We start from the raw sequence: 21,306 nt of genomic DNA on the forward strand, positions 1-21,306 counted from the left end.
GCATGCCCAGGCGTTGTAGGGAGGTCATATAGGCACGTGGAGGCCACACACTACTGAGCCTCATTTTGACTTGTTTTATGGACATTACATCAAAGTTGGATCAGCCTGTAGTGTGGTTTTCCACTTTAATTTTGAGTGTGACTCCAAATCCAGACCTCCATGGGTTGATAAATTAGATTTCCATTGATTATTTTTGTGTGATTTTGTTGTCAGCACATTCAACTATGTAAAGAAAAAAGTATTTAATAAGATTATTTCTTTCATTCAGATCTAGGATGTGTTGTTTAAGTGTTCCCTTTATTTTTTTGAGCAGTGTATATACATATAATCGCCCCTTTCTCTAATGTACTTTTATACCTTTTGTTTTATGTGTAATGTGAGTGTTGGGACCCCAGGAAGAGTAAGTGCTGCCAAGGCAATGGGGATCCCTAATAAATACAAATAACCATCACTACTTTTAACATCATTATTATTGTTAGCCTTTTTTTTTTACTGTTATTGTTGATGTCATTGTCTCACTTTGTGTTAGCAACAGTGGCTTTGTCATTCATGCTCATAAAGCTTATCTGAAAGAGAGATATAGAGAGAGATATATAGATATATATATAGAGAGAGAGAGAGAGAGCGAGCGAGAGAGAGAGAGCGAGAGAGAGAGAACCACCATATCCTATCAGCTTTATCCAATTACCTATAATAGTAGTGAAAGACTTCAGAATGGGGATATAGTCAGCTATGGAGGGCAGAGGTTCTATTGCCTTCCACTGCCATGTGACTCAGTCAGTTCAGCTTTGATGATCTGCCCTCCCCCATGCTCAGTGGGGCAGAGAGTCACCACGCCCTAATTCCTTGGGTGTGAAGTGAACTGGTGTTATAGTCTATAGCAGTACACTCATCTGCTAAACCAACACCAGCATGTCCCTGTTTGTGCACAAAGTCATGGTATGGAGATTTGAATCACTAGAGGACATACAAGGCCTGGCAGCTAATACATATGTTAATGAAATGCACACACATAAGCAGGCAGGAAGGCAGGCACACACACATCCATCCATCCCTCCATCCGTCACTCACACAGACCGACTGGGTCTCACCACTCGCACTGAGGTATCTGTGACAAGGGAGAGGGGAATCCGACAGCAAGCTTTATCGATTCAGTCCGGACCCCCCCCCCTCGGGCCCTGTTCACACACATACAAAACGCAGCTGCACTGGATCAATGAGTGCTCCCGTGTGAAGGACAGAGCCACGCACACGAACGTACACACACACAACAACATTGAGAGAGATGAAAGGGGAGTATCAGAAGGTGAGAGCTGGAGAGAGGGGGGCGACCTGTATCATCTGACCTGAGTGGTCATCTCTGACACCCCTCCATTTATTACTGGACCGCAGAGCGACCTTTAGCACTATAGGCATCTACACACACACACACACACACATATCCACATTCTGTAACAGCATGTTAGCAGTTATAACAAAGACATGAATAGAAGCCTAGATATTTTAATATTGCAGGAAAAATGACAGCACATTCCTACAAATGTAGGACAAAGATAGTGACGTCGCCAGAATATAAAGACAGTTTGTGTGTCATGGCTGCTTTTCTTTGGTCTGAATGTGATCAATGGATAAACTGGTCCACTCCATCAATCCAATGAGTTACAATGAGGCAATGTCATTGAATTACAGCCTCTTCACACACGCACACACACACACACACACGCACGCACACACACACACACACACACGTGGGTACGCAGGCACACACTCAGACACACACTCGCACACCCACAAGCTCACACCCACACACACCCACGCAAACACACACACACACGTCAGCTCTAATGTCTGATTTATCCCCCTCACACTGCCATTAAACATGGCAATGAGTGACTAGCTACAGACAACCCCATGAGAGGCCATTTCATGAGACTCCATTTTGAATAATTTTACAATTTGGTCTAGGCAAAATGGGACATGCCACTAAAACCAGAAAACAGATTAGTGCTGATAAACAGAACTCCAAACGACCTTAACAGGAGTCTGAGGGTCTAACCAGCAACATCGGAAAAAACAGGGGTGATATTAATTTAAATAAGGAGCCCAAAATCAACATTCAAAAACCATTATGCTCACACACAACAATCCAGTTGGTGGTACAGTCCAGAGTCTGTTCGCTGTGAATTTTTATGGAATACGTTTTTATTTCCCTGTGTGAATGTGTTTGCAAGTGAATGTTCATCCCACATTCAATGTACAGAAATAACAGTTGTTTAACACTTTCATCCTTTGGGCCAAAATCTGACATGTTTGTCATGTTCATTCTCATATAATCAACCAATCAATCAGCCAATCAATTACGCAATCAGCCAATCAACTAAGCAATCAGCCAATCAACTAAGCAATCCACCAATCAGTCAACAATCCCATTCACATGCATTGGTGGTTGGTTGTGAAGTTTCTTTTCAAAGTGTGAATGTGTTTGTTGATGGATGTCCATCCCGCGTTGGAAATAACAGTTGTACTTTTAAGATCTGGGCCAACAATATTGCCATCTTCATGCTCATATAACCAATCAACCAACCAGCCAACCAGACAGCCCATTTTCCCCATTTCCATTCATTCAGGTCTAAATCTGAGATGCTCCTACCTGGCACGATGGAGACGGTGTCTTTCTCCCAGGACACCACGCTGACGTACTCCTGCACGGCCGAGGGGATGAGGCACTTGAACACGGCCACGTTGCCCCGCATGGACCGCTGGTCTGCCACCCGAACCGTATAGGGCTCCCTGAACACTGGAGACGAGAGACAGAGGAGAGGGGTGGTTAGAGTGGAACAAAATTGCTTATTCTGCACCAAACTGTGTTAGTCAGCTGATCTAAAGCTAAGGCATTAGTTCGGAAAGCTAACGCAAGCCTTCCGGTTAAAGATACGGTTGCTTATCATACAAGCCACATGCAAGACATGGCCTAGCTTGTGCCCCACATTATTATTCAATGAAAACAAGGACCTCTTTTTCTGATATACAAAAGTTGACATTGTTCCTGGCCTATAATTCACCGAGAGACGCTAAGAGTAGCCCAGATGTAAACTTGGTTGGTGGACTGTTAAACAACATCAAGTCAACATTGTTTTCGCTTTAATCCCACAGTGGAGAAACTGATTGTAAAAAGAAGTGACACCCAGTTGCGTTGAGAAGGAGCTGGTGCGAATGGCGATTACCCTTTTAAAGAAAGACCTAGGCAATTCTAAGAGTGACGGCGCGGAATGGCTGGGTGCGGGCAGTCACGAAAAGGGGTGCCCTTTGCACCTGACGCACAGGAACCCGGACATCGCACAGATATATATATATATATATATATATATATATATATATATATATATATATATATATATATATATATATACAAATGAGAAATGTCAACACTAAGTGTAGGGTGTGTATTGGATTGAAATTGGCCTACATTTTACAGCAACATGACAAGACGATAGCAGAGCTGGTGTGAATGGAATTGTATTTTAATTTCAAGCGCAATAACAGTGTAATCTCAGAAATGTATTAGCTAGACTAACACAAGACAAAAGCATGGGCGTTTGGCATTTCCAACATGTCGATGCAAACGGGATTACAATGTAGACAAAAATCAGCTGGAAAACAACGTGGCGATGTGGCACCGCAATCTAATCACAGCTAATTCTAGGAGGCTTCTCTCATACCAATCAGGGGAGCAATTGTTTAACCACGTGAAGTCGACAATACACACACACACACTCACACACGGGTACACACGTACGCACACACACACACACACACACCTTGACTGCATGTGCTCTTTCTCTACAAGTTCTCTAGCGATACAATTAATGCCTAGCCTGGAGGTGAATTTCCTTGGTCATTAATAATGGTTAATGCCAGCCGCCAGTGTCACCCACTGAAACCAGAGCCAATGTCCTTGTCAGAATAGTGAAGTCGTTAACCTTAACGTTGTGGTGTGGGTCTACCCCAAACGTAATGTAACCACGAGACGCGCTTTGACCAACCGTAGCCAAGTCCTGTAAGTATTTGGCCTCTGCACTCAGTGGCCTAATGTATTATGGAGACTAATTTGTAACAAATCATAAAAAAAGGCCAAACAATTCCAATCAGGTCTTCATTCCAATTCTTCATTTAAATGATCCCTTTTATTATCACAGCAGACCACCTCTGGATCGATGGGCTGAATCGATTAAGTAGCCCCTTTCGCAGCCAAGCCAATACGTTCAATCATTTATTTACCCCTTGATTGACCTTGCGTCTCATCACGCAGAGCTAAATTGCCCTATGACCATTGAACCTCTATGAGACTGTTTGAAGCCAACACAACCGACAGCAAACATCACTGATTCTTTGCGCTTACATACTCGATAAAGGCTTAAACCAGAAGTAGGCTAACAACTGTAACAGCACTGTGATATTACACATGTTCCAGTTTCGAGGCGAGAGGTGCAGAATATGCCATGTTTGTTTCATTAAGCCCTTCTAAGTGCATGCAAATGGTAGCCCAGTGTTAATGCATAAATTGCACTCTCCTCGCATGCGCGCCGTCATTAGGACGTTACTGATGCCTGACTATATCCACCCGGTTGCCTAGGAACGGGCTAAAACATGGCTCTGGCGCTCCGCGCACTGGGAGGAGAGGCCTGTATCACTGCTGCCTAAATAATTAACTACAGGGAAATCAAATACACTATTTACTTATTTATGAAGCAGCATAAAGAGAGAAGAAAAGAATGAAATGTAGGGACAACAGAATGGATGTACTGTATTGTACACGTTAATGAATGAACGGGAGTAAACAACACCTTGCTAGGAGGTTCCGTCTGTGGCAAAAGATCTATAAAGCCAGAGATAAAAAGGAGGGCGGCCAGGCCGGGAGCGTACAGGGCAGCAGTGGACCTGCTCTCCCAGTCCATTGTGCCCAGTCTTAACTCTGTGTGTTTGTGTTGGTAGAAAGGGGAGCTGAGGTGAGCTCACTGAACAGCTGATCCCAGTTCACTCTAGATCTCCCCTGTGTGTGTAACTCTAGCTCTGTGTGATAAAGGAGTGGGACATAGCACATAGGCATCGGCCTAGCATTGATTACACAACATCCCCCTGAAATACTCATGTGACCTTGGCAAAGGTCACAGAGACCATCAGAGTGGAATGGCATTTTTTTTTATGCATGTATTTTTTGCATGTATGTATTTTTTGCATGTATTTTATGCATGTATGTATTTTTTGCATGTATTTTATGCATGTATGTATTTTTTGCAGGTATTTTATGCATGTATTTTTTGCATGTATTTTATGCATGTATTTCATGCATGTATTTTATGCATATATGTATTTTTTGAATGTATTTTTTTACATGTATGTATTTCTGGGACTGTATATGTTTTTTTTTTGTTTTTACGGAGTATACCCTCTCTGGTCCAATGTTGAGAAACCAGAAATTGACGCTTACTCAGACTGTCAGGAAAAAATAAACAAAAAGTTATCCAATAGTCTCCCACGCCATCAGTCGTCTGTGCTGTGTGCGTTTGCGTGTGTGTGTGTGTGTGTGTGCTTGCGTGTTGCGTGCATGCATGTGTGTGGGAGAGGACAGCAGGCATTTGACAGGTGTGAGGAGCGCTGAGCAGGCAGCCAGAGCCCAAATGAGATGCGCTCCATCATCACTTGATCTCAATGAGCACACAGGCAGGAAGTCCTCATTACCAGAGCTTGAATAAGAATAGGCTCCAAACTGCAGGCAGGCAGTGGGACCAGACAAGGTCTGCCTGCAAAGCACTCCAAAATGATTGACTGCTCTACAGCAGTGGCTATGTCCCAATTCTGTTGACTGACTTTGTTTTTCTCCTTTCTTTTCAGTCTTTGTCTCTACAGTGGAAGGGCTTACATTATATTGTCTCTCTCCCCTGATGGCCACTGAGAGGTGGAAGGATAAGCTAGGTCTTAAGTGTGATGCTCTCACCGGTAATTCATTCAGACTGTGTTTTGAGAGGTCAGAAACTGTCTGGGTCCAATACTTCCTTAGCAGAGCATCACATCCAATAGCTAGATTTCCATCCAATTCGTGACAGATTTCCATGTGAATATTCTAAAATCTGCATAAATAAAATATACAAATACTTTCACCAGAGATGTGTTTCGATCAAATTGACCTGTTGTGGATAAAAGTCTGTGTGTGGTGACATAGTGCACATAAAAATAAGTTTTGCGGTTAAATTCCCACGTACTGAAAAATAAAATACAATTGAAATGGTCCTTATTAAGAGTCCATCTAATTAACATAATTTAAAAAATCCTCATCAAAATCCATCAGTTTAAGCTAGAGAGCTAAACTTTATTTTCAGCAAACTTAACATGTGTAAATATTTGTATGAACATAACAAGATTCAACAACTGAGACATAAACTGAACAAGTTCCACAGACGTGACTAACAGAAATGGAATTAATGTGTCCCTGAACAAAGGGGGGTCAAAATCAAAGGTAACCGTCAGTATCTGGTGTGGCCACCAGCTGCATTAAGAACTGCAGTGCATCTCCTCCTCATGGACAGCACCAGATTTGCCAGTTCAGCTGTGAGATGTTACCCGACTCTTCCAGCAAGGCACCTGCACGTTCCCAGACATTTCTGGGGGGGAATGGCCCTAGCCCTCACCCTCCCATCCAACAGGTCCGAGAGGTGCTCAATGGGATTGAGATCCGGGCTCTTCGCTGGCCATGGCAGAACACTGACATTCCTGTCTTGCAGGAAATCACGCACAGAACAAGCAGTTTGGCTGGTGGCATTGTCATGCTGGAGGGTCATGTCAGGATGAGCCTGCAGGAAGGGTACCACATGAGGGAGGAGGATGTCTTCCCTGTAATGCACAGCGCCCCAGACCATGACGGACCCTCCACCTCCAAATTGATCCCGCTCAAGAGTACTGGCCTCAGTGTAACGTTCATTCTTTCAACGATAAACGCGAATCCGACCATCACCCCTGGTGAGACAAAACCGCGACTCGTCAGTGAAGAGCACTTTATGCCAGTCCTGTCTGGTCCAGCGACGGTGGGTTTGTACCCATAGGCGACATTGTTGCCCGTGATGTCTGGTGAGGACCTGCCTTACAGCAGGCCTACAAGCCCTCAGTCCAGCCTCTCTCAGCCTACTGCGGACAGTCTGAGCACTGATGGAGGGATTGTGTGTTCCTGGTGTAACTCGGGCAGTTATTGTTGCCATCCTGTACCTGTCCCGCAGGTGTGATGTTCGGATGTGCCGATCCTGTGCAGGTGTTGTTACACGTGGACGGCCACTGCGAGGACGATCAGCTGTCCGTCCTGTCTCCCTGTAGCACTGTCTTAGGCGTTTCACAGTACGGACATTGCAATTTATTGCCCTGGCCACATTTGCAGTTCTCATGCCTCCTTACAGCATGCCTAAGACACATTCACGCAGATGAACAGAGGCCCTGGGCATCTTTCTTTTGGTGTTTTTCAGAGTCAGTAGATATGATTTTGACTGGTACTCTCTATATATTTTTATATACATACAGGGGTCTTAAGGCTTAGATTTTTAGAGGTTTAAAAAATCTTAGGTATAGCCCCCTTTTTTCCATTTTTGTCTAAATGACATACCCAAATCTAACTGCCTGTAGCTCAGGCCCTGAAGCAAGAATATGCATATTCTTTGTACCATTTGAAAGGAAACACTTTGAAGTTTGTGGAAAAGTGAATTGAATGTAGGAGAATATAACACAATAGATCTGGTAGAAGAAAATACCACTGTCTTTGAAATGCAAGAGAAAGGTCACAGTTCTAGCCATCACTCTGGTTGTAATTACGATAGTGTCCACAAGATGGCAGCAGTGTATGTGCAAGGTTTCATATGGGTAACTTGAAGTATGAGTGAACTACAAGACTTTTAATGTGAAGTCCCCAGGTACAATTTGGCAAATCGTGAAGGAGACATTCGCATTCATATTACATTTTTATGCAAGAATATCGTCAAATCTGTATACTTGGACTTTGATTTAGCTTTCCAAGTATTAGTAGCCATATTATAAGTTCAACATTTGCAAAACAACCAGTTTTCATAACTTCATAACTCTGAATATCCTTATAATTTTTGTCCAAAATGAAAAGGCATGCTGTAGTACAAGGTTAGTAGCTACATTTTACGACACATACATGGTAAAGCCCAGCTCATTGGCTATTTAGCTAGCTTTGTTTGACCTCGATTGGTGCTTATTTGACAAAGATACAGTCATTCAAGTGATGGCCGCCAGCGTCATCGGCGTGCCATGAAGGCATCTCTCTCTGACCAAATATGGATATAAGATATACTACACCTCTAATGATATAGTGAAGTCTTGTTACCTTCAAGGATCTCTAAGGAATACATACGAACGTGATTTGACTCGTTGAAACAACGTTTAGGGTGGGATTTTCACAGATTCCTTTCAATGAAAATTGAACGAGTGGAAATACAAAATTGATCGTGCATGCTATATGGACCTTTTTAGGATATGAAAAAGGATTTTATCTAACAAAACGACACTTCATGTTATCTCTGGGACCCTTTGGATGATAAATCAGAGCAAGATTTCAGAATGTAAGTACACATTTCACCTTCAGAGGTGAATTTATCAAACCTATCGCGGTGAAAAGTGTTTTGTTGATAGGAGCTCTCCTCAAACAATAGCATGGCATTTTTTCACTGTAATAGCTACTGTAAATTGGACAGTGCAGTTATATTAACAAGAATTTAAGCTTTCAGCCAATATAAGACACTTATATGTACTGACATTTGTTGTTTCTCTAAAATCTGCGATCTTGACATAACCCTCTGCATGATTTACAACTGTCCCATTCACGGGAGGCCGGTCCTTAAGAAGTTGGGTTTCCATCGCATTTTCATCGCTACTGATGGTTTAGGCACAAAACAATATTGCACTATGTAGTGAATGTACCCACTCTGGTAATGGCACGTGCGCTCTAGCCAACAGCTCGCAGATACAGTGTGGGTATAGCCAACATAATCAGATTATTATGGACAAAAGAGCGAGATTATTTGAATTTGTCAAAAGGCAGCCAAGCATCTACTGTATCATCATGTCACCAGAATAAGACCCTCGATGTTTATTGGAAAGAAGCATCAAGCTGATAACCGTGCACTTTCACCAACCTGTGAAGTTCATCATCATTTGTTTCATCTATATCCTAATAAACTGCATGCTTTCCAGAGTCATAGTGGAAGGACCACATATGTCACCGCATGACTCCAACTTTACTTCAGTATGATTGTTATTATATCAATATTATCAATATCAATGTTTCCACCACCATTTCTCTCATTATTCATTTAACCGGCACAAAAATATCCCACCTTGTCTGGCGTATTTTGTTTTGTCGACATTCACTGTTTCCATCAGACCTGTCATGACATTTTTTTATCTGACATACTTTTCTCGCATAAAAAGGTTGGATGGAAACCTGGTTAATGACACTTATCAATGTCAACTGTCATATGATGGCTAAGCCTAATGTCAATGTTTTGTCATGTTATTCAGTGTGTCTATTCACTGTTAATTGGGTGAGGAGAGGACAATGGAGAGGAGGGCAGTAGGATGGAAAGCAGAAGAGGAACAAATGTGTAACAATAAAAGAGAGGAAGTTTTAAAGCAGAATAGGGATGTGCTACATGACTAGCGATGGATGGGAAGGCCTCCTATGAGAGCCAATGGAAGCATCTTCAATATCATTAGATATGTCAGTCAAATGCCGATAATGAAAACATGTGAGAGAATGGCTTTGACAAGAAATATAGGGTCAGGACTTTGACGATAACAGAGGGAGGGAAAAACAAGAGAAAGAAAACAAACAGCGATTTTCATGAATGTACAGCGATCCACACAGATACCAGTGCTTTTATTGGCACAGAATCAGCATGCACGGGAGGGAGGGAGAGAGAATTAGAGGGGGGGATGGAGAGATGAAGGGAGGGAGGGTGTCACACTGCGAGCTGTCAGCTGTCATCAGTCTCCGACGCCACCTGAGACGGGACGCACCACACCCTGCCGCTCACGCCCTGCCTATCGCCCATGGCAACTGCAGTATGTGGATGTGAATGTGTGTGTGTGTGTGTGCATTTGTGTGTGTACGTTCTGCGAAGCTGTGTGGCAGTAGTGGCGGAATACACAGGCGACTCCTGAGGGCTGCAGTTGAGGTGCTGCAGAGTTGGGCGTGGGCGTGACGGTTGGTGGTTGTTCACAGACTCAGCACTTATTTGATTAATTGGGGTAATTATTTTGCAGGGAAGGTTGCCCTACACAGACGCTGGTTGGTAGGTCACTCTACAGCCAATGGGACGAGGGTCCTCTGGACAGAAACGCCATAAGGGGTGTGGTGGGGGGAGGGAGGGTTTTTCTTCATTTGCCCGTGAATTTGGTAAGTGGACTGTTAAAAACTGAATCGCTATTGAATTTGATTTGATTTGATCTTATACATCTTTTAATGGGGTTGTTCTGATTTTCAAGACGCAGATTGTTCATTGAATATGTCGCTGAACGTGAGCTAAACACCGACAATATTTCACCTCGCGTGCAACTCTGTTCAATCCCTCTCATGTTTAAACTCATTCCCATTCCAGCTACAGTAAAAGACCTGGCACAGCTACCCAGAAGAGCTAGATTGACAAAAACGGTGTGTGTGTGTGTAGTTCGGGGACTTTCCAGTCCATGGACAGATGGAGAGACTGGGAGACAGGAGGCCTGCTGGCATAAGCAGGGGACAGGCTGGTGTGTGTGTGTGTGTGTGTGTGTGTGTGTGTGTGTGTGTGTGTGTGTGTGTGTGCGTGCGTGCGTGCGTGCGTGCGTGCGTGCGTGCGTGCGTGCGTGTGTGTGTGTGTGTGTGTGTGTGTGTGTGTGTGTGTGTGTGTGTGTGTGTGTGTGTGTGTGTGTGCGTGCACGTGCGTGCGTGCGTGCACGTGCGGCTGTGTATGTTTGCGGGTGTGTATGTGTGAACTCTCCAATTGCAGCGTGGCCAGCCCCACAGACCAGCAGTGACCTTGGCACAGGGCACTGGAGTCACTCTGCCAATTGTCTGTGCCGCTGTGTGTGTGTCTGCCAGTGGCATTTTAAAGGAGCAGGGTCAAGGCTTTGGGACGCTCGCCCCCCACTGAGTCTTATTGTTATTTAGGGGACCAATATGGACGCCGTTTGGTTTACCGTTTGTTACAGCTGTTTTTGTTGTTAGTGTTGTTTGTGTGTCTTTATTAATCGTGTTTGGGGAGTGGGTTCTCTTAGAATGGTGCTGAGAGTACAGCATCAACTCATATGAGAAAGCATTTTCTTTTTGTTTCTAAACCTCTTCCTGACAGCCTTTCTCTTATGCTCATCCTCCTCTCATTCTTTGTGGAGACGCTGTGCTTCTGTTTGGCCCCAGAACAGTGTTTAGTTAGGTTGTACAGGTGAAGCTGTGTCTCCTTGTCTGGTCCTATCTAAGGCTCCCCTAGAAGTGTGCACTGTAGGTCTGTATGTCTGTCTGTCTAAGGCTCCACTAGAAGAGTGTACTGTATGTCTGTCTGTCTGTCTGTCTGTCTGTCTGTCTGTCTGTCTGTCTGTCTGTCTGTCTGTCTGTCTGTCTGTCTGTCTGTCTGTCTGTCTGTCTGTCTGTCTGTCTGTCTGTCTGTCTGTCTGTCTGTCTGTCTAAGGCTCCACTAGAAGAGTGTACTGTATGTCTGTCTGTCTGTCTAAGGCTCCCCTGGAAGAGGCTGCTTCTGTTCAGTCTGAGTCTGACCTGCTTTGATGCGGATGCTGGGGCTGCGGATCTTGCCGGCCTGGTTCTCTGCGGTGCAGAAGTAGTCGTTGTCATGGATGTAGCTGTTGAAGGCGGAGGGCGAGAAAGGGTAGAGCTGGAGGGTGCCGTTGGCGTGCACGTGGCGGATGTGGGGCACGTCGTAGATGTCGTCGCCGGTGGCCAGGTACCAGCGCAGGACGGCATGGGGTGCGCCGCCCGCAGGGCAGGGCAGGGACACCCCAACCGAGCTGGAGAAGGTCACCCGCTGCAGGGAGGCGTTTACAAAGTACAGCCGCGTCGAGACCACATCCTCACTGTTCACTGTGATGGGGAGAGAGAGAGACATGGTCAGGATAATACACACACACACAAAGAAAAGCTGTGTCTGGACCACATCCACACACACATACACACACACCCACACAGCCAATATGTGGGCACCCACCTGCCAATCTCCAAACTGGGTTATCTTCTAGAGATTTCCATCAGGTCAGCACAGCAGTTCCCAAAAATAGAATCAATTACTATTTCTCCATTAGGCAAATGACGTGACGCAATATATTCATCACTTATTTTTCAACTACATGTAACTCTGTTATGATAAGCTAGAGCTAAGCCAAACCACAGTTAGAAGCTCTGCTATTGGCTGATGGACACAGTCTACTTGATTTGGCAAGTTGCTCTGTACAATAACCCAAATTAACCTGGGCATCGACTTTGATCAGGTAACACGTGACTCGCACACACGTGTTTGTGTTCGTGTGACTCGAGGGTGCCTCTCCGATCCACCTTAAATTGAAACTAGCGACCTGGCTGCCAAACAGCAGTGAACAATCCTCTGTAAAGCATTAACATAATATCAGTCGTCTAAGATATGCCCGACGAGAGCCCTTCCCTGATTTGGAGGTGAAATGGGTCGAAACCAAGAAGCCATGAGGCTGTTAGAACAATACCTAGTCTACCAGTTCAACCCATGTCAAGTCCATGTCATCACTGAGAAACCTTCAGTATATCTCCAACCACAACCCTGGAGGGAGGGGTGCTTTGCAGCCAGTATGGCTTTCACAAGCTGCTGCTTCAATTAATCGTCTTAGGGGAGCTACATCCCTAAAACATCCCCCCTGGCAGTGTCTCCTGGGAAGCAGCTAGACGTCTTTTTAGTGTTGGGGGGGTTGGGGGGGGGGTTAGAGATAATTTCTTCTGAGTCAATGATATATAATTAATCCTCTTCGCCGGTTTGTGTCGACAATGGCCGGATTAGCCCCATCTTTTTCCCTCTGAATGGCCCGGGACGAGTAGCAGTGAATGGAAGTGGTGGCTAGATGCCTCATCAAGGTAGATTTAGGAGGGATCTACAGCACAGCAGATAACCTACAGCCAGCCCTGTGCATTGATGTCGAACCAAATTAGCATTAGGAAAATCATTAAAAGAGCTATGAGGGGGGAAAAATTCAAGGGCTTTAACTAACATTTTGACACAATACAAATGTTTCAGATCAGATCAAATTCATTTCACTGATTCATTGGAAAGAGATTAATTGATATGTAACAGTTAAGCCTAGTATGTTTATGGACCTCTCTATATACACTACATGACTCACAGTACAGCAGTGACCTTGGCATAGGGCACAGGGGTCACTCTGCCAACTGTTTGTGCCGCCAGTGGCTTTTTAAAAGAGCAGGGCCAAGGCTTTGGGACGCTCGCCCACCACTGAGTCTTATTGTTAGCGAGGGGACCAAAATGGATGTTTGGTTTTCCGTTTGTTACAGATGTTTTTGTTGTTAATGTTGTTTGTGTGTCTTCATTGTGAGATTGGTTCTCTTAGAATAGTGTGGCGTGGACAGCATCAAATCATACACTACCTGACTAAACGTATGTGGACACCTGCTCATCGAACATCTCATACCAAAATCATGGGCATTAATATGGAGTTGGTCCACCCTTTGCTGCTATAACAGCCTCCACTCTTCTGGGAAGGCTTTCCACTAGATGTTGAAACATTGCTGTGGGGACTTGCTTCCATTCAGCCACAAGAGCAGTAGTGAGGTTGAGCACTGATGTTGGGCACTGATGTTGGGCAATTAGGCCTGGCTCGCAGCCAGCATTGAAATTCATCCCAAATGTGTTCAGTGGGGTTGAGGTCAGGGCTCTGTGCAGGCCAGTCAAGTTCTTTCACACCGATCTCAACAAACCATTTCTGTATGGACCTTGCTTTGTGCACGGGGGCATAGTCATGCTGAAATAGGAAAGGGCCTTCCCCAAACTGTTGCCACAAAGTTGGAAGCAAAGAATCGTCTAGAATACTGTAGCGTTAAGATTTCCCTTCACTGGAGCTGAGGGGCCTATCATGAAAAACAACCCCAGACCATTATTCCTGTTCCACCAAGCTTTACAGTTGGCACTATGCATTGGGGCAGGTAGCGTTCTCCTGCCATCCCACAAACTCAGATTTGTCCATCAGACTGCCAGATGGTAAAGCATGATTCATCACTCCAGGAAACGCGTTTCCACTGCTCCAGAGTCCAATGGCGGCGAGCTTTCCACCACACCAGCCGACGCTTAACATTGCACATGGTTATCTTAGGCTTGTGTGCAGCTGCTCGGGCCTGGAAACCCATTTCATGAAGCTCCCGACAAAGTTCTTGTTCTGACGTTGCTTCCAGAGGTAGTTTGGAACTCGGCAGTGAGTGTTGCAACTGAGGACAAATGATTTTTATGGTCCTGTTCTGTGAGCTTGTGTGGCCTACCACTTCACGGCTGAGCCGTTGTTGCTCCAAGACGTTTCCACTTCACAATAACAGCACATACAGTTGTTTGGGGCAGTTCTAGCAGGGCAGAAATGTGATGAACTGAGGTATATATAGTTTGATGAACCTTTGTATATATAGTGTAAATATTAACAAACAAAAGCCAAGGGATCTCTGGTACAGCACAAACAGAATGAAAAACATGACATAAGTGATGGGAGGGTATTGAAAGGCTGAGCTAGGGATACAGCCCTCACTACAGTGCCTTCGGAAAGTATTCAGACCCATTGACTTTTTCCACATTTTGTTAAGTTACTGCCTTGTTCTAAAATTGATGAAATATTATTTTCCCTCATCAATCTACACACAATACCCCATAATGACAAAGCAAAAACAGGTTTTTAACATTTTTGCAAATTTATTAAAATAAAGAACAAAAAAAAACAAATGTACATAAGTATTCAAACCCTTCGCTATGAGACTCGAAATTGAGCTCAGGTGCATCCTTTTTCCATTCTTGAGATGTTTCTACAACTTGATTGGAATCCACTTGTGGTAAATTCAATTGATTGGATATGAATTGGAAAAGCACACACCTGTCTATATAAGGTCCCACAGTTGACAGTGCACGTCAGACCAAAAACCAAGCCTTGAGGTTGAAGGAATTGTCCGTAGAGCTCAGAGACAGGATTGTGTCAAGGCACAGATCTGGGGAAAACATTTCTGCACCATTGAAGGACCCCAAGAACACAGTGGCCTCCATCATTCTTAAATGTAAGAAGTTTGGAACCACCAAGACTCTTCCTAGAGCTGGCCACCCGGCCAAACTGAGCAATCGGTGGAGAAGGGCCTTGGTCAGGGAGGTGACCAAGAACCGGATGGTCACTCTGACAGAGCTCTAGACTTCCTCTGTGGAGATAGGAGAAACTTTCAGAAGGACAACCATCTCTGCAGCACTCCAGCAATCAGTGCTTCATGGTAGAGTGGCCAGACGGAAGCCTCTCTTTAGTAAAAGGCAAATGAAGTTTATCAGGAGGCACCTAAAGGACTCAGACCATGAGAAACAAGATTCTCTGGTCTAATTAAACCAATATTGAACACTTTGGCCTGAATTCCAAGGATCACGTCTGGATGATCCTGGCACCATCCCTACGGTGAAGCATGGTTGTGGCAGCATCATGCTGTGGGGATGTTTTTCAGTGGCAGGGACTGGGAAGGATCGAGTCAAAAATGAACAGAGCACAGTACAGAGAGATCCTTGACGAAAACCTGCCACAGAGCACTCATGACCTCAGACTGAGGTGAAGGTTCACCTTCCAACAGGACAACGATGCTAAGCACACAGCCAAGACAATGTAGGAGTGGCTTCGGGACAAGTTTCTGAATGTCCTTGAGTGGCCCAGCCAGAGCCCAGACTTGGACCCGATTGAACATCTCTGGAGAGACCTGAAAGTAGCTGTGCAGCAATGCTCCCCATCCAACCTGACAGAGCTTGAGAGGATCTGCAGAGAAAATGGGAGAAACTCCCCAAATACAGGTGTGCCAAGCTTGTAGCGTCATACCCAAGAAGACTCAAGGCTGTAATCGCTGCAAAGGTGCTTCCACAAAGTACTGAGTAAAGGGTCTGAATGCTTACGTAAATTTGATATTTCCATTTGGAATTGTTTTTAAATAGCAAAAAAAAGATATGTATATGTTTGCTTTGTCATTATGGGGTAGTGTGTGTATATCCATGAGGGAAAAAACATACATATATTTTTTTACATTTTAAAATAAGGCTGTAACCTAACAAAATGTGGAAAAAGTCAAAGGGTCTGAATACTTTCCGAAGGCACTGTAGGTAAGGGTGGCTCTCTCTCTCCATTCATTCATCCCTCTCCCCCTTCTCTTCCTCCTCTCATTCTCTGCATCAACGTCTTTTTTCTCTCCCTTCCTCACTCTCAATATCTTTCATCTCTCCTTCTTTTTTCTCTCCCCACCACTCTCAATCCATCCTACCCTTTGTCTCATCCTTTCTCTCTCTCTGTCCTATTATAGTCCTCCAGTACATGGCAGGATATGTTGGGTGATTTGAGTTTGCATGCCAGACGCAGAGAGTTAAATCCATATAATCTCCTTTCACATTTAACACACAGACACGGTCTCTCCGCCCTGGTAATCGAACCACCATGGAGGGCCTCTTTCCCACTCCCCTGGTGTGTGTATGTGTGTGGTTGGCTTAAATCAGGGCCAGGGAAGGGTTAAGGGGTACTAACAGAGTACAGGGGGGTCACTGTGTGTGTGTGTGTGTGTGTGTGTGTGTGTGTGTGTGTGTGTGTGTGTGTGTGTGTGTGTGTGTGTGTGTGTGTGTGTGTGTGTGTGTGTGTGTGTGTGTGTGTGTGTGTGGTGTGTGTGTGTGGGGGGGGGGGGGGGGGGGGGGGGGGGTCAGTGTTAAGACTGATTGGTATTTAAGGTCAAGCTTTATGCTGAAATTGTGTCGGGTCAGTGATGAGGGGTGTGAGGAGAGGTGACAGTGTGCAAGTGTGTACATGTGCTTGTGTGCACATAAGTGCGTGTGTGTGTGAATGTGTATGTGAGGTCCCTCTCCTATCCAAAATGGAGCAGTTCCTCTGTGTCTAAAAGGTGTAATTTAGGTTGAGTGCAATTTGTCCCATATCATGTGCCATATAAAAACACAACTCTCTGCTCATGTTCTGAGCGATAGACCATTTCAGCACCATGGACAGGGCCACACTGGCTTTTCAGTCTCACATTTACATTTGAGTCATTTAGCAGAAACTTGTATCCAGAACAATTAGGGTTAAGTGCCTTGCTCAAGGGCACATTGACAGATGTGTCACCTAGTCAGCTCGGGGATTCAAACCAGCAAGTTTTTGGTTACTAGCCCAAAGCTTTTTACAACAAACAAAGAAAAAGCCCAAAATGGTTAAGAAATCTTAATGTTAAAAGCTAAGGGAAAGACTTTCGACAAATAAACAACAATGAACGCCTGCTGTGACATCATAAAAAAATGGTGGCCGCCGAGCGACATCAAAACAAGTCGGAGGCATTCCCAGATAGAACTAATTGGGAAGGAAGCAAACAGGCTACTGTGGATGAGGCGGCTGTTGTGCTGCTGTCCTGTCGGCGAATCCAGGTCAGTCAGTTGAGCACAGTACAACACAGAGAGGGCAGTACAGTGGTGGACTGGACTCCCATCATGCAGCACAGATTGTGGCCTCCAGCAGAAAGGCCCAAATAAGACAGCCATAATATAATCCCACAGTCGGGGTCTGGGGGAGAGAGAGAGGCAGGGGGCGTCTCGCCAGACTGACAGGGTCTGTCAGCACAACTGCAAAGGGAAGAGAGAGACCAAAGAAAGAAAAGACAACACCCCACCCTAAAAGTGGATATAGAAGCCCCGTACCCAATCCCAAATCAAGCCCCTGAAAGATGGATGAATGTAAACAAGATGGCAGAAAATCCATCATATCTTCCAGAGGGCTACGTGAGATGATACAATGTTACCTTCACCAGGAGGAAGTCAAGACATGCCTTGGGGGAGAGGTAGAGGCTAGGGCTTGATTTGGGATTTGAGGATTTGAGGATTGGAGCAAGGGGCCAGTCTGTACCCCATTCAACAGGGAGTAATGGTGGAAATAAGGAGGGGAGAGAGGACTGAAATAACCCGAATTCTCCCTTTCTTTGTTCTGAGACGTCTAACCCGACGTCTAACTCACAGTTCTCCATGCCCTCAGGCTGCCCGCCCTTTTCCTTGGCATGGGCAAAAAGGGAGCAGAGGAGGAGAGGAGCGAGAGAGGGAGCTAGGCGCACTCATCCATTTCAGAGGCATATTTTCCTTCCTTCTTCAAGCCTGAATGCATTGATTACAACAGGAGAAGGTCATTGTCATTTGGGTGAGTTCCCTAAAACATCACTCCTGTTGGGCGAAGCATCTTCACTTTGTCTCCTGCTCTTGTGCTGTTGCTGTGACAGATTTGACTCAAGCCTCTCCTCCCTCCACACACAGACACATTTGCACATTTCCTATGTCCCCCCCCCCCCCCCTTTTTTGCGGGCAGTATGAAAATGGCGTATGAATATGTATGCCACAGAGGCAGGGATATTGCCTATGGTGAACCGCTATGCATAATGCAGCTCTTTCTGTCTCATCTACACACACACACACACACACACACACACACACACACACACACACACACACACACACACACACACACACACACACGTCTCTAAGATTCATACCATCCCATGCACACAGGTCAATAAATCTCTCACACACACACAATAACATACACCCACGTATACACGTACACATTCTCAGAGGCAAGAGAGGATACGCCCAACCTTCCTGTTAAGGGTCTGGTGAATCATACAGAATACAATACTCGATATGTTCAGGGAACAGAACTCTAATGTCATTGCGGTCAGTTACAACACCACAATAATGTAGTAATGATGTTGTACAACCCATTATGGGAAAGCAAGAAGAAATGATATTGTTGTGAATGCTATTTGATACCCATTTTACACACAAAGACAATGAAAAGGATAATACATTGGCATCACAATGAAATTACCTTGCCGCACGCACGCACGCACGCACGCACGCACGCACGCACGCACACACACACACACACACACACACACACACACACACACACACACACACACACACACACACACCCACCCCTTCTCCATATTATGCCATGTCAGTGGAATACCAGGAACCATTTCAGCATTTCAGGTTCCACACTCTCCCTCTTCAATGGAATGACTTTCACAGTTGTGAAGTGAGTGTCAGATTTTGGGGTGCGATTTATCCTCTATCCTTCACCCTCTACCCTTCCTTCTCGGTCAGAGATAAGCAGAGTGATAGTAAGCAAGGTAGCTACAGAAAAGAGGGATGCAGCGGAGGGAAAATAAAAGTTGGCCATGTCACTTTAAAGCAGATCATCCTCCACATGACCCAACCCCTCTCCTCTCCTCTCAACCCATCTAACCCCTCTCCTCTCCCCCCTCTCGCCTACTCTCCCCCCTCTCCCCCTTTCTCCTCTCCTTTCATCTCCTCTCCTTTTACAACAGATCTTATGAAAGTGGAGACGACTGTCAAGTCAGAGGCCACAGAATAGATGCCCCACTCAACAGGTGAGAGAGTACCTGTAGAGTCATCAAACTCAATTGGACAATCAGAGTCATCAAACTCAATTGGACAGTCAGTGTAAATAGGTCAAATATTTTTTTACTTCATAAAATGAATGTTCATTTGTGTTCATTTTTGTGTGTGTGTGTGTGTTTTTTTAAGGCATTAGTGAGTTACCCATTGGAGGGGCAGGGGAGTGAGGCAGCATTTTCTATCTGTGTCATTTCTGCTGTTTTCCCCCATATGGTTAAGTTACCCTAGGCCTACATTATGCATGCATGTGGGGAATAGGCTCCGTGGCTTTTCTGTTCACAGGCCAAGTCACCAGCACAAACACTCAAAAGGTAAAAACAGCTGTTGCTTGCCAGAGCAAGAGGAGGGGATGCGAGTTAACACGAGTGGGGTATTATTGTGGCCGTGCTTCTCAGAGACAAATAACAAGTTCATAGGTAAGGGGTTCAAGCGACTTGTTGCGGGATAACTCATGGCCAAGGAGAGGACAGGTAAGGGCGAGTCCACATCATTGGATTCAACATGAGAAACTTAATTGAAAAAAATGTATATTCAATTACATAAGTTGGTGTCAGATAAAAAAAATACCGCGAGGAAATGGCACACGTGGCGACGTAGTAGCCTAGCCTATCACCAGGACGCAGACGCAACACCCCTCGACGCAGTGCAGTGGTCTACATTAATTCGAGGCAGTCTATTTCTGAATCTGACTCATAAGACAATTACTACGCGCCCATGCTGCCGTCTCAACTCTCAGTTTGTGTGTATTTTATTTGATTCCAAAATTACACTGCCGCCGGACCGGGCCTTGGTGGTAATTCAGACGAGTGCCATAACGGTTGACAAAATACGTTATGAGGAGAGCAGAGAGCAACACGCCGTTGTCAGAACTATCTGGCCCAGATGATGGCAACAAACGGCTATCCCATCAAACATAGCACAAAAGAGGAGGGAGAAGTGCAGTCCTCTAGTCAATGAACTGATTTACTTTTGCAAATCAGTTGAAAATCCGGCTTTAGTTTCAGTTTAAACGAAAGCCTACTAATTACGCAGCTGGGAAGGGATAGTGATTTGGGGGAAAAAAGAAGAGAAACCAATTTTTCAAATTTCATCCGGTAAGGGGACTGAGTAGAGAGAAAGAGGTGTGTGAGGGGGACATTACAGAGATTAGAAATATCCTCAAAATGCAGCATAAAGAAAGCAATTATATATTATGCATAACAACATGCTTACAAATTAATAAACACCGATAGAACGAATAATAATAATTATCATTATTATAATTTTTTTTACAATAATAATATCCATAATAATAATATAGGTGTTTTAATTTAGGCAAATCTTCAGAAAATCTGGCTCAGGCAAGATAATATCGCAGCCACCACATACATCACATAGTCTATTTGACTAGTGCTTATCCTTAAAATAAAGATTGCTGCCCCTCCTCCTCCCATAAGGTAAGGGTAACGAAATATGCATGCGTAAAACCCTACTGTTTAGATTTGTTAACTAATCTATTTATATCCAACATTCATCCTATGAATCATATCAATTGAAATGGTACAGTCATTCAACATTCGGTTTCAAATCGATTGGA

General features: G+C 44.7%; 1 protein-coding gene across 7 annotated transcripts in view; it reads right to left on the reverse strand.

Annotated features, from left to right (window-relative positions):
• The window catches only part of LOC106612745 (cell adhesion molecule DSCAML1), a 138,324-nt gene that overhangs the window by 114,095 nt on the left and 2,923 nt on the right, over nucleotides 1-21,306 (reverse strand). For all 7 annotated transcript variants that reach the window (XR_006760960.2, XM_045703562.2, XM_045703561.2 and 4 more), the window contains exons 2-3: nucleotides 11,807-12,127; nucleotides 2,651-2,797 (exon numbers count right to left, since the gene is read on the reverse strand). Coding sequence is in view for 6 of the 7 variants with exons in the window: in XM_045703562.2 (XP_045559518.1) it covers nucleotides 2,651-2,797; nucleotides 11,807-12,127 (468 nt within the window). In the remaining variant the exon portion in view is untranslated. The remainder of the gene's footprint in view (nucleotides 1-2,650; nucleotides 2,798-11,806; nucleotides 12,128-21,306) is intronic.

This window comes from Salmo salar, chromosome 20 (genome assembly GCF_965601325.2).
Source record: "Salmo salar chromosome 20, fSalSal1, whole genome shotgun sequence".
NCBI classification, from domain to species: Eukaryota; Metazoa; Chordata; class Actinopteri; order Salmoniformes; family Salmonidae; genus Salmo; species Salmo salar.